Raw genomic sequence first — 19,443 nt, 5'->3', positions numbered from 1 at the left:
AGAGGAATTCCAACACATGAAAAGCCACAGCTTCAACTTGGTGCATATTTGGGGACTGCAGCTTGTCTTGGCCAAATCGTGCATCACCAATATGAATATTGCAAAATCCAAACACACTTATTCATTTTGAGATTAGCGTTAAAAATTTATCTCTGATCTATGACTTTTGCTCTATCTCACCCAAGGCTGTACCGACATTTGTTTCACAAATCCTGAATGAGCTGTTATTTGGACACAAAAAGTTGACATCATATGTGGGACACCGTATAAAATACACGCTAGTGCCTTTTTCTCATCATCCAAGGTGGGAGCAAATATTAATATAAAATCAAAACTACGGTGTCTGATGTCAAAAATTGTGTCCAAAAATCATTTATGTTTAGGTTATGAGGAAAAAATGGATCCACCGGTTTTGAACTAATCTATGTTATTTGAAACTTAACTCGTGATAATGGATGAAGCAAAATAACATTCATAAATGCACTGACAAGATAAATGAGAGTGAGATCTTTAATATATTGAAAATTTTAACTTGACAAAGATGACTCTGTTGGATTGTGGGCCTCAATATCGACATGCCGGATACCAGGAACAAGATTCTGGATCTCCTTCTCTAACCTATCAACTTCACTTCCTAATGCTGTAACTACTTCCTCACCTGCATAAACTCACAGTGGTAAGCATGTAATTATTTCTCAATCAGCTAGATTATAAGGGTCAGTTTACTGCAGCATACCATAATTTGACATAATGTTTGTCAAGGCAGCATCGTCACTCAGCTTTGCAGCTTCACGAAACTGTAAATAATAATAAAATTAAAAACTGAGAGGTAATACTAGATCAACTAGAACCTTACAATAGTTATATATCTAAAGATTAAAATGTAAATTGGCAGGGGAAGCAGGGTAGAATGATTATGACAGGGGATAACCTAAACTAGTCAATAGTGATGCACCAAGAGCTGGCCTTTATTATATTAAATTCAAAGTGATGTGTTGCCCAAGGATAGTTTCATGTACATTACCAACCACATATTATAAACTGGTGTCATTCAATCAAAAACATCTGTGAATAACAATAGACACGACAACAGAACATACAACACATTGTTTAAGGTTTTAGATGAACATTATAAAGAGTATCAACCTGTTTGGCCCAGTCCTCACGTCCAGTCCTTTGAAGATAATTTTGCACCACCATCTCTCCGTTAAAATCTGTTCCATTAAGATGATCAGATTAAAAATTTGAAATATTAATGGATTTGTTATATACAATAATAATACTCCAACTTAGGGTCATTTGTTTATCCTTGCAATTTTAGAAGTGCCTTTTCAATTAAAAAGTTTGTGAAAAATAGAAAAACTTTTTGGGAGGTTGGGGCGAAAATCTCAAGTTTTAGTGCTTTTTCCTACAACTAAAAAGGACTAGCTTAGGAATATATAAAATAAAAATCGATCACAAAAGTGGCTATCTTCATTCATTCAGCATCACAAGTACCTTTACTCTACAGCTGACACTAGTTATAATAGAAAGTGAGAATGGAAAATGCTAAAAAGAACTGTGTACAGATAGTAATCCTATTTAAGTTGAAACTTGAAAACAATAACATGATATAAACCATAATGATTACAGGATGTCAAATATACAAGAATCTCATATATCATTGACATAAAATATGATCTTTCATGTCAATAACTGCCAAGACCATACATTATAATTTTTTAAAATATATTTTAGTTTAAAAAAGTTTTATCTCTTTAAAAAAGCATTAAATGGGCCCATATTTAAAACAAATGTAAAGTTTAGAATTACTTCCAAAGCCTAAACTAGATAGAAGTCGAGAACAACAATGAAGGATAACCTATTTCTGCTTTAAATCTGAAGAATCCAGGCCCAATAACTTCACTTTTGCAATCATAGAGAGCATCTACAACCTAAAGGATAAAAGTGACATTAGTAAAATGAATGCCGAAGAGTTATAATGCAGTTTTAGTAGAAATTAGAATGGTTGTACCGGGTCTTTTTTCAAAAACTGGAGTACTTTTTCCATATCGTGGTCGTCCATAGCTCTACCAATCAAAGCATGTCGGTTTCTTTGGATAAGAAATATGGCTACCTGCATGGTTAATTCAGCACAATATTAAACAAAAACTGATACCAAATAATTGGGAACATTTGCTGTCTTGTGAACCCTCTTTACCATTCCAAGTAAGTTGCCAACCAAGATTGAGCCTATGGGATCATAAATGGCATTTCCGGTATAGTGCACTGCCACCAATGATGCCCCAGCAATAGCAAGGCCAGTTACTGCAGCACCATCCTGCATAATTTGCAAGTATTTATAAGAACGAATGCAAGGACAGAATCTTAATCCGTTACTAAAGGAATTTGAAGAAAAAGAACTAAATAGCCAAACAAAATCTTGCCGCAAAACCCAGTAGAGAGATTAATAAACAACTGTTGGCGATAAAAGCTTCAAGTCACTCCCCCTACAAATGACTAAAAATACATTTTCTTTATCATGGCCCTTGAGGAGTGTATAAAATGAAGTTCCATTTAGTGAGATAGCTGGAAATATGTGCCTAGCTTTAGTTAAAAGTTTCCGACGAAAAAAATAGCTGAATTGTGATAAGTGATTTATGCAAAACCCTCCTCCCCCCACCCCCTCCTGCATTTGAATCCTTTGAAGCACACCGTCCTCTACATACCTATCAACCTCTCCATCCCTCATGATTTTTATCTCCCTCTCTCTTCATTATCTCCCCGTCTACTGTCTATCTTCTCTCTCTTATACATTTTTTGCTGCTGCAGAGGGTGCAGCACTGTTGAGAATCCTAGCTCACCTCTGTCATTACTGCAACAGATGTAGGATCATGTCCACGCCAAATATAGTCTCTTAATTTCATTCCCTCTGCATTTGCACCTTCCTTGACAGCTTGAATCGCAACAATAAGAGAGGCACCTAACAAAAAAATACCCGTTAAAAAATGAAAGGTGTAGAGCAGATCAAGGAGATTAGATTGCACCGGATTGCAAATGCAGACAATAGTACCTTCAATGACGAATGAACCACATAACACCAAAGCTGCTAATTGCATATTCTCAGGGGCCTGGAAAAGAATTTCTCCAAAGTCAATAAAGTAAATAAGAGACAATTCACAGACCAATAATCAAAATAAGAAAAATGAAAAAAGCTTGCGATGAAAGAATTTGAATGAAAACATTTCAAATATCAGTTTGGTTGAATACCTGTGCAACCCACAAGTTTTGAACTCCATTAACAACCGTGGCACCAGAACCAAGACAAAATATCCCAACAGCAGATATCAATGACCAAACAAATCTTTCCTTGGAATATCCATAACTGTAAAAATAGAAGACATCACCATTACGCCGCATGTATTAAATTACAAACCCACGTAATGCAAAGACAGAAGCCATATCCTAATTCATATTAATACCATGAAATAGAAATGGATAGAATAAATTTTCATCATACATTGAGGCTTCTTAAATTTTGCACTGCACAGTTAGTAATGGAAGCACAATTTCAGAGATAAGGCTTAACTATATTCATTCATTACATAAATAATAGCTCATGAATCACACCACATGTAAATGCATATCTAATAATTGAAAATAGCCTGGCACTGAATGTGTAACAAATGTTCTGTTTTTCTTTGGGGGGTTGACAATATGCAATCAAAATTATGTAACTTACGGATGAATAGCATCTGGTGCACGCCTAGAGCTAGATAGACCATAAGCAAGTAGCGCCTACAAAATAAGATATGTATCATATTATTAGTTTCTGAATTACATTATGGCCATGTGGACATTAATTGGGGAGTGGAATATAATGAAAAGAGATGCTAAACTATCTAATAAAATGTTGGGCATGATGGAAATGGAATGGAGTTGCATTCCATCATGTTCCTTTCAATCCTATTTTAAACAAATTCAAACAAAGGGTCATAATATTATTATTCCACTCCATTCCATCAATTCAAATTTCAAACACAGCCTAAGGAACCTATCAAACAACAACAACAAATTTACCTGGTTTGCAAAATCGGCAACCGAATGCACAACTTCAGCTAACATAACATGACTAGAGGAAGCTAACCATACTCCAAATTTGAGTGAAAAAACAAGAAAGTTACACCACAATGCAGTTTTTACAGCTCGCTGACTACAATAAATAAAAAAGCAAAACAAAAGTTATACAAGTAGCGTTATCTCACTCACATCACACATTTAGGAAAAAGTAACATCATATAGAAATGACAAACACGAAACATTTTTCCATAGCAATTATGATGGGATAAACAGCTTGATTTGCAGCTTATAGCATAAACGCTTACGTATAACCTGTTTCTATAACAATAGATAATATAACGTTATATTGTTTTCGTATAATCTATAAGTTGCTTTCATAAGCTAACTTCGAGAGTTTATGGACATGTAATAAGCTGTTTTCATAAATTCTCTCAAACAGTCTCATAAGTGCTAATGTCTATATATATAAGCTCATCCAAACAGACCCTAAATTCATTATATAATAACATAATGCCAAATTAAATTTTATGCAATCCCCTGTCTATTTTGCACCTAATGAAAACAGCTTATGAAATTAGACAATTTAAGTTCATTTTATCTTTTGATACAGAAATAAGGACTTGTTGGATTGGCTTATTTGAGCTTATCTACATACACAAGTTTTGTGAGACGATTTGATAGAGCTTGAGAAAACAGCTTATGACATTTTTCATAAGCTGTTTTTCAGCTTATCTTCATAAATTTTCCTAGATAGCTTATGAAAACAGCTTGCAGCTTACACAAAAACAATTTAACTCTATTTTATTATTTGCTATAGAAATATTTTACACAAGCACTTGCCATAATAAGCGTTTGTGATATAAGTTGCTTATCCAAACAAAGCCTTAAATTGGTTATAGGAGTATATAATAACACAATGCCAAATTAAACAAAAACAAAAAATAAAAGTAAAAACCTGTGTTTATCGTTGAACTCAATAATTGTAGCTGCTGGTTTAGCTCTTGTAAAGAAACCTAAAATAGAGAGAGAAAAAAAGATATAACAATTCAATGGATAAGCTTAAAATAATCGATTATTGAGAAAAATGCGTTAGAAGAAAAGAGAAACGCACTTCGATGGAAAGAGTGATGATGACTATGATGAAGATGTCGGCGAGAATCAAATCCGAGAAAAAGGAATCGTCTAGAAGGAAGCAAATAGGAGGAGGTGGTGGTGGTTGTGACGGTGAACGGTGGCGGTTGAGGAGGTTCAGGTTTGAGAGCAACAATGGTACAAAACCAATGTTGATGAGAACAACGAAAGCGAGAACGAAGAAGGTTATAGGATGTTAACATTACGAACTTTGGTGATGAAATAATGCGAAATTTGTGTGATGGTGAAATAATTAGGGATTTGGTGTTATTGCATTTGGAATTGAAGGTTGAAGATGCAGGTGGAAGTGGAAGTGTAGAAAGTGTACACTAACATTAACATGAAGATTGAGATAGAAGGAAAAGTGATGTATGTATTCTAGAATATTCCACTTAAGTAAAGTAACCCAATCCTTCATTTACAAATCATCACTCACTCAATTCCATGTATGTAGATCTAAATTATGGAAAGGAAAGTGCCACTTGTAAATTTTGTGCAATCCTATTTACACCATGACAAAAAAGAAAATGAAAAATGTAAATGTCCGAAGTTTGAACCGATGAAATCTTCATTTGGTTTGATTCGGTTTTCATTCTTTTTTTAAAAAGAAACTGAACTAAACTAATTTGTTTGGTTAGTGTTGGATTGGTTGATTGGTTTATTTGAAAATATAATTAAAAAAATTAATATTCTCATAAATTTGTATTTCATGTATAAAATATATGTCTCACGTTTAGAACAAATGTGTCGTGGTTTCAAACGAGCACAAATTCTCATAGATAACAATGTAAAATCAGTTTACACAATCAATTTATGTTTCGTCTAACATGCACAAATAAATTGATCTTACACTTGCATCATCTACAATTTCATTTTGAAAGATGTCTGGATAAATCAAAGATGTCATTGCCATATATATGCAAATATCTCATGAAACCAGTTCAGTCAACTAAACTAAAAAGTGAACCTTATGTTACGTGGCTAAAAAGATATGATTTAAAGCATGTGTTCGCTCAACTAAAGAGATTTGTCTTGGTATGATGTAATGATGACCAACATATAGTGAAAAGTTAGGTTCAACCCTATATGGTTAATTTTGTCTAGTGGATAATTAGTTAATATAACAAGATGCTATTACCTCAATAACCATTTACTAGATACAATTAACTACATTTTTTACGTAGAGAATCTTAGAATTTAAGCCGAACCTAACCCATCTTTACAAAATCGATTTTTAAGGTAATAACCGTCCTAATTTATAAATTCATTTATAGGCCTATTTTCTTTTAATGTTGGACTCTAGTCAATTTTGAACGTCATCAATCACAATTTTTCTAATGTTCAAATGCACATATATTCATCAATAATTTAAATTGTGTTCAATTATATTTGTCTTGTTTTTTCACTTTCTTGTTTTTTCATGCAAGTGATGTTACAATACATATTTTTATTTTGATCTAATCTAATACACAATCGTTCATATGTTTGGCAAACAATATTTTTTTAGCATACTGGTTGCTATATTTAACTGTAAACAATTGTGTACTGTAATCTTTCTTATAAGATGTACTAATACGGTGATTTCAAAATTTGAATACATCACATCGTGCACAAAAATCAAATCTCACCATTATACCCCAACAATAACAAGACGATGCAAGTTTTTTTTTTCTTCTTTCTATCTTGATGAGGAAACAAACGGAAAACGGTTGAAAACAGAGAATCGCTTTAAAATAACAATCAAAGTAAAACACTACTTGTATATCTCAGATATTGAATGCTTATAGTATCTGTCTTCTATGGAATGCGCAGATGTATAGACCTCAGTTACATAAATCATGTATGAAATGCACTCAAAATTTGGTTCCACCAAAAAATAAAATTAAGGGCCACAACCTATTTTAGTCAAGATTCTAAAAGAAGCAGTAATGAACAAAAAGGCCAAGTCACCTTGAATAAACCCATTTTGCAAGATATGAAGACCTATTTCTATTTCCTATATTACTCATCATTTGAAGCAACATGAACTTATTTCTCAACCTGTTTCACAATTGCTTCCCGATGAAGGAATTCTGACATCTTACAAGCTTCCATAATGGAACAAATTCCTCGTCTTTGAATCTTGGTTGAAGTGGTTCATCAACTAGTCATGGTAGAGAAGCATGAACAGATGTCTAACCCGACCGACCTTCCTTTCTGCCACCTATTCTAGGAAAAGATTTTTGCTTCTCATTTGAGTTCTTAACAGGTTCCGCTTCGTTCCTTGTCACAATCCTCAAAGGGTGTGCTTCTGTGTTGAATACCCATTCATCTAATGGAATGACCGAAGAAGGCGAAAAGAGAAGATAAAGATACTTCAGTGTCTCCGCAAGAAAGAAACTTTGCATCATGTTGTCTTTAACGCCAGTGTTAACCTTGAAAGTGAGACAACAACATGTGATATAGAAGCTAAAAATAGTGATGCACATAGTATTGATTTGGGAGTAATGATATATTAAAAAAAAACAAAGTGGCCCTTATTGTGAGACATTTTTTTTTTTTGCAAAAGTGACACTCAAGACAGAGAGTACAAAACAACAATAACGCAAGCACAAACATATAATTAAATGTGAAACTGAGGTGTACTTACATCCTTTAGTCCAACATAGCCTGACTCTATGCGAGAGTTCTTCTCAAAAGCTTGAAATATATTCCAACCCCAGTCTTGGTATGTCTTGTTGCCGGTTAGGCGCCAAAGGTAAAAGAGTGACTCAACTGTCTCTGGCCTTAGGATATTCCATGATGTACCCACACTCATGTCCTTAAAAATTCAGAATTGAATTTCAGATCACACAATTTTCAAATTGCATATCTTAAATAAACTAGTAACTAACCTCTCCAGAATGAAAGAAATAGTTCTCTCCAGCCAATTTTGTTGGAGTTGATTGGTAGAAGTTATAACATGTCCAAGCAAGCTGCAAATAAAGTCTCATGAGTACAACAACTTCATAAAGATGGTTAAACTAAGTTGATGTGAAAAACATAAGAGTGAGTCTGGATTGACTTAATTGAACTAATTGATTATCATAAATACTTATGAGATGGTTTGGAAGAGGTTATGGAAATAGCTTATGATACGTCCATACTTGTTTTCAGCTTACTTTCATAAGCTCTCCATGATAGTTTATGAAAACCACTTATAAGTGAAAACAATTTGACCTTATTTTATCTTTTATTATAGAAATAGCTTATAAAAAAGCATTTATATATGATTAGCACTTATAGTATACGCACTTAATTAAGCTGTTTATCCAAACATGGCTTTAGTATATTGATAGGTCAAGAATAAAATAAGTTAGTCAACAGAATAAGCACATTAAGGCTTTTCAAATGGCTCTATTAAAACAAACCTCTTCAGCAAGTGACATAAACTTCTGTGAATCATCAGGACCATAACCAGACGATCCCAAAGCAATCATCCCTGGAGCAAAGCAGGCTAGTTCATCCATCTGCAGGTACTCGGTTGAATGAAAAAATTATACTTTCATCCAATACATCAATGGTAAATATTAAACGCGGCAACACCAGTATTGCAATGCAATATCATACTTTGTCGGTGAGAGATCCTCCGCTCTTCTCACATATATAAGTAAAGGAAGACGGCGTTGACTTCCGAATCAAACTTAACAGGCCTTTCATTGATTTCTCCCACATATCTCTGTTGTGGAGATTAAAAAGAAATGGAAGAAAAAATCAGTCAAAGAACAGTTCAAACTTCTAATTCTTTATCTTCCTATTCTACATTTATTTGAAAATAAAAATTGTAAGGTCTTTAACCATGACAATTAAAATACAAAAAAACATAATTATTTCGTTGATCCAAAGAAGTAAAATCCATTTTAGCTATCATTCAAATGACAATTTGATTACAGAATGAACGCATGAAATAATTCATACCAAAGGGTGCAAAACATGATGAAGTAGGCGGTGCATTATTCTCACCTATAAAGTTTTACAGCTGGAGTCTTATTCCCTTGTACCCAAACTTTAAGCAAGTATTCATAAAAACTGCAATTGGTGTCATTCACAAGTTAGACCAAATTAACACAGAGAATAAGATGATTAGAAGTTAACAATGCCCAGATAGTACTAACTAATGAAGAAGTTTGTTATGCTTTTATTGTGTAAAAAGATGGTCATTAAATTGTGTTACTACCTATCACCCATGGCGCCAAATGTGATAGGAGAGTAGCCTGTTGTTCCACTATGAGGATTGATATAGATAGGAAGTAATCCATCATCAGGGAATGTTTTATTAAGCACTGTTATTACATTCTCAACCTGAAAAAGCCGGGAGCAAATCAATTGATGCATTGCTAGAAAAATGTAACTCCTCTCCCTTCCCCGTAAAAAAAACTGAATATATGGAGTTGAATTTAAAAACCTTCTGCTGATACTTTGGGTCTCCGGTCCTTTGAGATAGAGCAATGAACTCTAGTTGTTCAGTGCCAGAATCTGCCAAAATACTCTCACCCTTGAAAAATGAAGACAAAAAGGAATCAGAAACTCATACAGCAGCTCAAGTGTCCGTGACCAACACAGCCAGAGTCAGGAATACAAAACTAGTATAAGAGTTAAAATTGGTTAATCATATTCCCGTAGAACTAACATAGAAAGCCTTTGACCTAAAATCAGGCATGTGAATGATCTTTGCAAAATTAACTAGCCAATATCCATGCCTCTAATACAAATATGGAAATGAAATACTATTTTTCCATGGATAAAATTAGAAAGCAGTAATTGCTTTCACCAATACTTAGCAAGAAAGGTCCCTGCATTGTTTTTTCACGTCTATGAAAGAAAACAGAAAAAGACCAAGCAAAAGATAATCATGAAAACATGGAGAAGTTTCAAACACAAAAAAAAAAAAAAAAAAAAAAAAAAAGACTTCTAGAGTGTTGCATCTAAACTTTTTTTTTTTTTTTTTTTTTTTTTTATGTTTTTTATTGACTACTGGAGGAATAAAAAAGCCTTCTATTAAAAACTCATCCAAACAAGCCACAAAATAGCAGATCCAATGTCAAGCTAGTACTATATTTTGTTCGAAAGGTTACATAAAGCATGAAAGATATCCAAGCTTTAAGGTTAAGATCAAGGAGTAAACCCACAAAAGCCACATCTCTATGGACACAAAAGTTGTAAAAAATGGCTTGTAGTTAACTTAGCATTGAGGCCTATGGAACATGAAAGCAATATCCTAAATCTTAAGTGTTCACTGTTCAGTAGGATTGAAATGCATGAGCAGAAACTTACCCCAGTCCATCCAGGATTGTGTGCACGTCCTTGTGACAAGTTGATTATGTTATAAGGAATTCCTGTAGGTGTGTTCCATGCAGGCAGTAATCTATCTGCAATATCTCTAGCTTTGTCAAGGAAAATTTTGTCGCCTGAAAGATCATATGTACTAAGAAGGCCACCTACTACTCTGGATTGTGGTGAAAATAGATCCAAAAAAGAAAAGAAAAAACATTAGTTGTGAAACACGCAAGTTAAGTTTATTATACTTTTTTAATTGGAAGGGACTTTAAACTGCTATGTAAACCTTATAAAGTAACCTTATGGTTGTCTCGAAAACACTTGCTTCATAATCCTTGTTAAAATCCAGAGAGTTTGCAACCCAGCTGTAAGGATAATGTATTACTGTCACAAGAAATGTAATAAAGCCTAACGAGGAGTATCACAATTCACAATTGAACATTAGATATACAGATATAGAAAGTAATTAAAGCAAGTTAATGTAACTTTTATATATGAATTAGGAAAATTTGCAGCAATAAAGAGTTAAATAGGACAAAAAAGTACATGTATTAGAATCAAACCATACAAGTTTTTTTTTTTTGACAAGGCAAACCATACAAGTTAAACACTATAACCATGAAATGTTCATCTAGAACAGCAATTAAATTGAAAGATAAAAATAGAAAACAAAAAAAAAAGTAAAATTTCTACTCTATATGCAAGAACCTTTGCCAAATATAATATTAGAAACAACCCGATCACTATGATTCTAAAATGAATATAGAAGTGGAAGCAAAAAACAACAACAATCAGGTCTTCATATGCAGGGGAAAAGGTTGCACGTACTCTCGGGCTTTCTGAAACTGTTCATCGAGACCCATAATGTATAGTGTATCAAGAGAATCAATTAAAGTTGCTCCAAGACCTCCAAAGCTATTGACACCACTTTTTGACTGTGGCTGGTAGCGACAACAATAAAAACAGTTAATTAAGAAAAGTGTAAATTTAACAGGAAAAGTGTTTGATTATTATACTAAAAACAAACAAATTTATATCACGTACCATTCAAGACATACAATCATTACTAGAACATATAACATAAGTGTCACCAAATAACCACATCACTCCATTAGATCATTATGCAATAAAACAAAAAATTAAAAGGCTGAGTGTTCGCAATAGAGATTAACCATACCTGTAGTTCATCTTGTCCCCATGCATATTTCTCATAAGAACTCCAAGCATGAAGCATTGCATCTTTTACTTTTTCCCTTCTCTGGATATCAATGGGATCATCCAAGACTTCTTTAGTGGACTTGTTAGTTTTTCCCTTCAAGTCAAGCTTCCTGACAGTGCCACCGTGCACTTTATTTGACTCTTCCAACTGAAACAATTCCAATTGCTTAGCCCCCAAAGAAAAAATAATAAAAATAGTTTCAAAAGTCAATCATTCAAATAAGAACTCTGCCCTGTAACACAGCCACAAGGAAAGTGTTCACTTGCTAATGGAAAATATGAGATTTAGTTTTGTACCAGATTGTTTGACAGACGAAAATTCACATCGGAGGTTTTCAATCAGAACAAAGTAGGAATGGTGTCAGGTGTGCCAAATGTATGCAGACCATCTCATTCCTTCTTTTCATTGTTATTTATTGGCAAAATGAAATGGAATGGAATGTTTTAAGGAACTAAAATCACAGCACATGTAGCAGCAAAAGTTTAAGCATATATGATATTTTCTTACCAAATTATGCAAGTCGGTTATTTCTTTCTGTAGCTCAGCAACTTCAACCTGTATTTAATAAAAACAGTTATCTACTGGCAGTGAAATTAACCAAGTTATTCAAGTGCCAAAAAAATCAAAAATATTTTCATCCTCCCTCTAAAAATAAAGGTACACCTATAACAAAACTAAATCATACACTAAAAACACTCCCACAATATATCATACAAAGTTTTGCCAAATAATCAGCACCTGCCGTAGTAGTATTCTATAACTACCAATTTGGTTGTTTGGCAGGAGTGGAACATGAAAATTCAACAACTACTCATTATCTAGTATAATCGAATAAAAATGGAGTAAACCCTATTCTAAATCTATAGTCTGATTTCAGCCGCACCATACTCAATTTTGCATATACGAAAAACCTCTCAAAGTATCATTGCAATATTAACCTTCTCAAGAAGTACTTATGAAAGAGAAATACTAAACGAATCTTGCAATATGTAGCAACGATGCTTCAAATTGAAGGTGCGTCGGGCGTACGACATGTGTTGATGCACATGTGGTTGCATTCAATTATTACATGTTCTCAAATCATTACCGATGTCCGCATGTCAGTATCAATGTCATGTCTGGTGTACTTGTCTGTGTTGGTACTTCATCATCATAGGCAATAACTATTAAAAAAAAACTAAAACCGCTTCTCTACTAGGATAAAATTAGCTTCTGCGTCTCAATATTTTCCAAAGTTCTCTCATTTACCGGTTCATAAATATCTACAAGCTTATGAAAAGTTCTTTCTAAGCAGTGTTATCAATCACGGATCGCAGAATATATCGTTTTATTCAAATTCCGCTACACAACAAAGCTACATAGCCACTATTTGAAAACATTTAATATCAAACATCATATCACATAACAATATCAATTTAGTAAAATTCCACTACACTATATCTCGATAGCACCATCGTAGCCTCTATTTAACAACACTCTTCCTAAGTGAAAAATCATAAACCTGTTTTATCTAAGAAGTAAGAAGCACCCATAAACTAAGAGCTAATCCAAATTGGTCTTAGCAATATCCAAAAACACACAATTGAAACAAAAAATGAGATCCACAAGCAAATGAAGAAATACCTGGTATTCTCTGACTAAAGTTTGACGATCCCAAACAACAAAAGAAACTGAAACAAAAACGATGAAAAGCATAGCAAGACGCTTAGGACGCTTCAAGTAATAAGCTGGATTACAGTATCTCCATTTACTGCTACCACTACTCACTGATCTACTTCCTCTCGCCATTTCCAAAAGATCTATAAAATCTTTCGAATTTACAACAACGTTGTTATTGTTGTTGTTGCAAAACCAGACAACCTTAAAAGACAAACGAAATTGAAGAAGATCTTGTTAATTTGCCTTGTAATCTACGAATTTATTTGTCTGATGTGGTTCTTGATGAGGTTTTTGAATTTTATATTGATTTCTTGAATAAAAAATTGGTAGGAAATGAATTGTGACAACGAAGCCAATCCAAAAGGAATGGCTTCGAAATTGAATGAAGAAGATGAAAACTCAAATGCGAAGCATCTCTGAAGAAGACTTGACTTTGGTTTTCTACGGAATGGGGCTCATGTTGAATTCGATTTCAACACAATTTCATTTCATTTCATCCAAGAATATTCAACACATTTTTTTTTTCCTTTTTTTTTTACTCAAACTATAGGAATTAAACATATTTAATAAAAAAATATATTATATTAAATTAAATTAAATTGAAAGTTAATTTACTCGACCACTTCACCGCCTTCATCGTAATGCGATCAACATCAAACCCTAGGATCACTCAACGTCGCATGATGATACGGCGATATCTCATCGTCGGCATCATCATTTCTTACTCTTGCTCTAGTGGTTCTCAAATGCATTTGTATTTTTTTTTTAGGGAAATGCATTTCTATTACACATTTTGTTTTTGCGAAAACACGAATCAGTTTATTGTTTGACTATTTATTCATGTTTTTAGGTGTGGTGTATCTAGTAACGTCGTGGCATTTTCAGATGTGTTGTTTTTTGAATTTAGGTTCGTTGTTATTCTTCGCCCTTCTAAGGGTTGCTCTCCACGCTTTTGCTCATTCATCTGGTACGATCTATCCCTTTTTGGATCTCATTTTGGTTTGTTTTATGGAACTAGGTTTTGGTCGGTTCGGAATATGTCATAACTCGTCAAGGATTTAGAGTGAAGCATTTGCATCTATGCAGCCCGCGCTAACATCTTAGGTGGGATTTGTGTTGCTAAGATTGTCAGATTTACGATTTGGACGATTTACGTCATGTTGTTGTTGTTTTCTTGTTCAGTTCCTTACTGCAATTATTGTGTTCCTTCCTTCAAATTAGCTTCAGTCACTTTGACTTGAAAAGGCTTTGGCTCAACACTTTGGATGTTTTTTGTATTTCAATTCATTTGATGGTTGTTGATGCTTGTTGTTGTCGTTTTCATAGGCAATGAGTTGTTAGTTAGTGGATATGCTTCCATGTTTACAGTATTCAAGATATGGGTTCAGGTTTGTTTGGGCTCGTCGTTGATTTGGTGATTGTAATCTAGTTTCACACTTGTTCGCATATTTGGTGTGTAACACCCTAAACTCTAAAAGGCGATAACACACGCAAATGATACAATCATCTACCCATTTGTAATAATAAGGCAGACGCTGGTCCATTTGCAAGGTCAACCACACCAGAGCTCTAGCCTTCAAATAACACTATATTTATATGTCCACAACCTATCACAGTTTTAGGCAATGAAATAGAAGAACCAGAGGTGGAATCTAATGTAAGAGTTTCTAAACTAAGATCTCCTTGTGATTTTGATCCATCACCATAGTCAATAGTATATTTGCAAGTTTAAGGACGATTTTGTTCGATTTAAAAAAGATAGGACCATTTTTATGAGTTGGTCAAAATGGTTGGATCAAAAGTGTAATTAAGTCTATAATTTAATGTTATTCTAAGTATAATCTTTTTTTTTTTAATAGCTATTCTAAATATGATAGTTGACTATATAGTCATTCAAATTTATTCTTGAGTTTAACTTTTTTTTTTCTTCCTTCTAATTGAAATTAAATATTACTAGCGAACAGACGAGTAGCCACGTGCCCGTCTTTCTGCTTTTTTTTATTGCGTTAACGTTTAAAAATTATGAATGATATTTTTTTTATTAAATTTTGATTTTGATTAAAAGTAAAAATATAAATGTTTTTTTCTTTCAAATTATAACAAATCAAATTAACCATGTTTATCTATTTCGATGACACCAAAATATAACAAAATATAATCTAAATTCTTATTTTTTTAATGACACCAACGACAATCTTTATTATTGAAAAACTTGTTTAAGGGTATAATTGCGATAATACAAAAGTTACTATAAATATACTCTTCTAGTTTGTTACACTTTTTAAAGGATAAAGGAAGAAAAAAAAATTGAACATATATATACTTCTATCGTGTTTGTTACACTTTAATTTTAATATTTATATTTACTTTTATCTATTTGTTACATGTGCTATTTGAAAATTGAGGGCAGTTTTAAAATGAAAAAAAGTAATCCCAAAAGAGCCCAAACATGTTATTTTCTTTATATATAACTAGCGAAAAGACAAGTACTCGTGTGCCCGTCTTTCCACTTTATATATTGTGCTAACACAAGTATATTATCAACGATGTTTTATTGAAATTTGCGTGAAATTACAAACAATATTTTATAAAAAATTTATATAGATTAAAATTATAAGTAGAAATATTTGCTCTTCCAACCAATATGAAAGATTTTTGCTCTTCCAACCAGATAATATTTTACGGACGTTGTCCAACAAAGGGTACCAAAAGGGAAATTGACGCGAGTTTCCACCAATATGGACGCCCCTATAAGTAAACGGAAGTTGACCAACTTTACAATTCAACACCACATATGCTTCTAGTAACCTTAACTCCTCCATATTAATGCCTACCAACAAACTCTTATGAAAATTAAGCTTAATACCAGAGATGATTTCAAAGAGGATAAAATTTGCCTTTAGCTCTAAAATTACCCCAATTTTTCTCGCCCAAAAGGAGTGTATTATATGCAAAATATAAGTGGGAAATCCTAATAATGGAAAATGTCCCCACATTATACCCAGAAAATGGAAAGTCTAAGGAGCAAGCTGATATTGCCATCACCACTTGGGTCGTGCATCTTCTTGTCGAAACAAACATTGCACGAAATCACCTCATCATCTTTCGGATGGCCCACAAAAATATTGTCTAGAAACTGAGACTGTAAACTCATCTCAACTAATTAGGGTCAGGAACCATTACTGAATGTGGCTCGATAGAAAGTGCATTTTCCTTCACAATAAACTTACTTGGGACACTTCCTATATCAAGAAATTACCACTAATTCCTATCGAGCCACATTCAGAATTAGTTGTCGAACAAGTAACTCGACGAATAGTGTTGTACAAATGGTTGTTAGCTCCCTCATCTCCCCCTCATTTGCTAAGTACAACATGATTACTTTCCTCCTGGAACATTAAGTTTTCATGCATACGTTTGCGCAATCGAGACATGTTTTATTATCCATGCATGTGAAGATCCATTCTCAAAAAAGTACCCTTAGCTAACAACACCTTGTTGAAGAATTCAGAAGTCCAAGCATGCAAAGGGACGCCTGAAACCCGGAGCCATAAGTACCTATTTAATTTAACAAATTGTGGATGCTAATCTTCAAACGCAACGAAAAAATAACTGAAGAATTATTTTGCTTCATTATTAATACATGAACACATGTTTCCCCCATCGGTGCAATTCGTAAAGACGAAAGTCTGCCGTCAAGAAGACGTTGCTCCAGCGTTGGGATAACACAAAAATCATGCACCTCTGCTATCAACCCTTGGCATGCCCACTATACATCTTCAACTTGTGAAGAATAACGCAACACTAAATTTTCATTGTTATAGTTTTGGCCTCCTCCCTTAACTACATAATATGCGAATGATTTTGAGCTATTCACATCTTGAGTTGTTGTTGTATGTGTGGTAATGGTATTCACCTGCTCAACATTATTTTCTTTCCACAATAGTTGCTGAACCTGGAGTACATGATGCATTTCCTTTCCATAATTCGCACGCAGATAGTAATCCCCAAAATAGATGTTGTTCAGAGCTTGCACCATCTTTGCATTGTCGTTAACATGACGACGAAACCAAACAAAGCCAAGCACGTTGCCTAATTCATTCTTCTTCTGAGAAAGATAAACATCCAACAAAAACCCTAAAGGATTAAATGCTTCCCTGAATTCTGAGTGAGTTATGGTTTTCGAAAAGTTTGTGAAATAAAAAGAAACGACATCGATTGAACCATTAGAACACTTTGTTGTAGCGTTCCACTTGAATTTGTCGTCGTCGCAATACTTTCTTGAATAAAACAAACTTGTCTTGTCTTCTCAATCCCAGTTGAGCCGCTTTTTGACGTCGATGTATCAACACGGACCAAAAGCTCTCTCTCCCTAGTGTTTCGCTCACCATAAAAATCCCCATCCTTTCCGATGTATCTCTCGTCTGGCGATTGACTATGTGTTGGTGACTAGAGGCGTGACCTCCCTACACCGTGCCTAAGTCGCCCACTCTCTCTCTCTCTCTCTCATGTTTTTTATCCCAAAAGTTATTAGGAAATTGTTGTATAAATATAATTAATCATCAACTAAACACAATTAGTTATCATTTTCATTGTCAATGTCCACAATATTTAAATTTACAAATATACATATAGAGAATCTATTAATCATGCAAGTTATGTTAAATTATATGATTTTCAAGTATTTAAATATACATCATATTTATTAACCACAACTTGTGTTCCAATATAAATTTAAATATTGTGGGCATTCGTTTGGAATCGTGGTTAAAATTCTGTAAATGGTTTAGAAATTGCTACACCTCGATGTCAAAAATTTCACTTTTAATAAACAACAAATAAGTATACATTTAGTTAAAATATACGTCAAATACCTCATGTGATTTTTTAAGTTAGATGTTTGTAACAAATTAATTTTTTAAGTTTTTTATGCAACATATTAGTCCTTTGAATCATAAAATGTAAGCACCATTACTCTTTTTTCAATAAACTTGGTTAAAAAAATGATACGTGGTCCAATGCTAAATTGGTAGCTCCAATTTTACTGCTCTGAAAAATATGATTCATAGGTGTATTATTCAATCTTGATTTGAAACAAAACTGGTTTTTTTAGGGAAGAGATTCATTGTATTTCATTAGCTATCAAATGCCAAATATATGAAGGTGCATGTGCATTATCATAGATGTGGGAGCTAGCATTAGATGGGGACTACTTGTGCTAATTCATGAACGACCCCATTAGCTTGCCTCCTATTGAACTCGACATGAGAGTTCTGAAAACTATTGTCAAACAACTGATTGATTACTTAATTTATATCTCTAGAAGTTTTGGTGTTTGCACGTGCGTGTGGAATGGTTTCATATATGTATCCTTAACTTGTCCACTCATAATCCTGTTTGGAATAGTTTCAATATTATTTACTCTCAATAGTTTATTTGATTTGATTGTGTAGAATTGAGATAAGCTTTCTATAGCTGAAATTTTATTGAGCATAAATTATAGAAACGTGACAGGTTTTGCGACATTTAATCAACAAGTGAGTTTGGAAAATATGTGTTGAACCATGATTGATATGCATGCTAGATTTATATGAAAATCCTATTTTCTTGTAGAGTATTTATTTATTTTGTGTCAATGTTAACATATATAATTCTTCAATAAGCTTTTCAAAACTGGTTGATGTTTATTTTGTGTCAAGTATTTATTTTGTGTCAATGTATGTATTCAAAATGTGTAGAGCTTGTTAATCTGAATATTTTTGTGAGAATTGAAAGAACTAGTTTCTATTCATCTTCTTCATATAATTGGTTGATGTTTCAGTAAATTGTTTATATGTTGCATATCAAGCCCATGAATAGATGATGAGTTGAGTAGTGTTTCATTTATATATGAAGAAATCTCATTAAAAAATAAATAAAATATTCATTTTTTTATATGTTTCCTTCCACATGCTTAATGAGCTCTTGATCTCATCAATTGTTGTGGAGAAATTGGTTTCTGACCATACATGTTGTTATTAACTATATAATATGCATATAATTAATTATAGTGTGTTTGGTATGTGGACATGAGAATAAAC

The 19,443-nt window shown here is 33.3% G+C and overlaps 2 protein-coding genes across 2 annotated transcripts; both read right to left on the bottom strand.

Moving 5' to 3' along the window:
* Positions 1-410: 410 nt before the first annotated feature.
* Positions 411-5,624, bottom strand: LOC25491241 (metal tolerance protein C4). Its single transcript, XM_013599124.3, has 13 exons — positions 5,171-5,624; positions 5,015-5,072; positions 4,060-4,192; positions 3,722-3,777; positions 3,250-3,364; positions 3,053-3,110; positions 2,844-2,962; positions 2,201-2,320; positions 2,015-2,116; positions 1,862-1,934; positions 1,147-1,214; positions 737-797; positions 411-658 (listed from the first exon to the last, which is right to left on the bottom strand). Exons 1-13 carry the CDS (start codon positions 5,391-5,393, stop codon positions 528-530), a joined length of 1,317 nt encoding a protein of 438 aa, XP_013454578.1. The 5' UTR covers positions 5,394-5,624; the 3' UTR covers positions 411-527.
* A 1,293-nt stretch (positions 5,625-6,917) lies between these two features.
* LOC25491240 (mannosyl-oligosaccharide 1,2-alpha-mannosidase MNS1) lies at positions 6,918-13,853 on the bottom strand. Its single transcript, XM_013599123.3, has 14 exons — positions 13,328-13,853; positions 12,212-12,259; positions 11,663-11,851; positions 11,314-11,426; positions 10,785-10,850; positions 10,483-10,654; positions 9,614-9,703; positions 9,386-9,510; positions 9,172-9,237; positions 8,779-8,887; positions 8,580-8,678; positions 8,064-8,144; positions 7,820-7,990; positions 6,918-7,604 (listed from the first exon to the last, which is right to left on the bottom strand). Exons 1-14 carry the CDS (start codon positions 13,490-13,492, stop codon positions 7,365-7,367), a joined length of 1,734 nt encoding a protein of 577 aa, XP_013454577.1. The 5' UTR covers positions 13,493-13,853; the 3' UTR covers positions 6,918-7,364.
* Between the last annotated feature and the right edge of the window lie 5,590 nt (positions 13,854-19,443).

The sequence above is a fragment of the Medicago truncatula genome, chromosome 4 (genome assembly GCF_003473485.1).
Source record: "Medicago truncatula cultivar Jemalong A17 chromosome 4, MtrunA17r5.0-ANR, whole genome shotgun sequence".
Classification (NCBI taxonomy): Eukaryota; Viridiplantae; Streptophyta; class Magnoliopsida; order Fabales; family Fabaceae; genus Medicago; species Medicago truncatula.
Note: the sequence above shows the minus strand (reverse complement) of the source record. Positions and strands in the feature narration are given on the sequence as shown.

Coding starts and splice junctions, on each gene's coding strand:
- LOC25491241 (XM_013599124.3), bottom strand. CDS start 5,393: ATGTTAACATCCTATAACCTTCTTCGTTCTCGCTTTCGTTGTTCTCAT. Junction 798..1,146: donor GTGAGGACTGGGCCAAACAG/GTTGATACTCTT, acceptor TATTATTTACAG/TTTCGTGAAGCTGCAAAGCT. Junction 659..736: donor AAACATTATGTCAAATTATG/GTATGCTGCAGT, acceptor GAGTTTATGCAG/GTGAGGAAGTAGTTACAGCA.
- LOC25491240 (XM_013599123.3), bottom strand. CDS start 13,492: ATGGCGAGAGGAAGTAGATCAGTGAGTAGTGGTAGCAGTAAATGGAGA. Junction 7,991..8,063: donor ATTTCTTTCATTCTGGAGAG/GTTAGTTACTAG, acceptor TGAATTTTTAAG/GACATGAGTGTGGGTACATC. Junction 7,605..7,819: donor GCTATGTTGGACTAAAGGAT/GTAAGTACACCT, acceptor CTCACTTTCAAG/GTTAACACTGGCGTTAAAGA.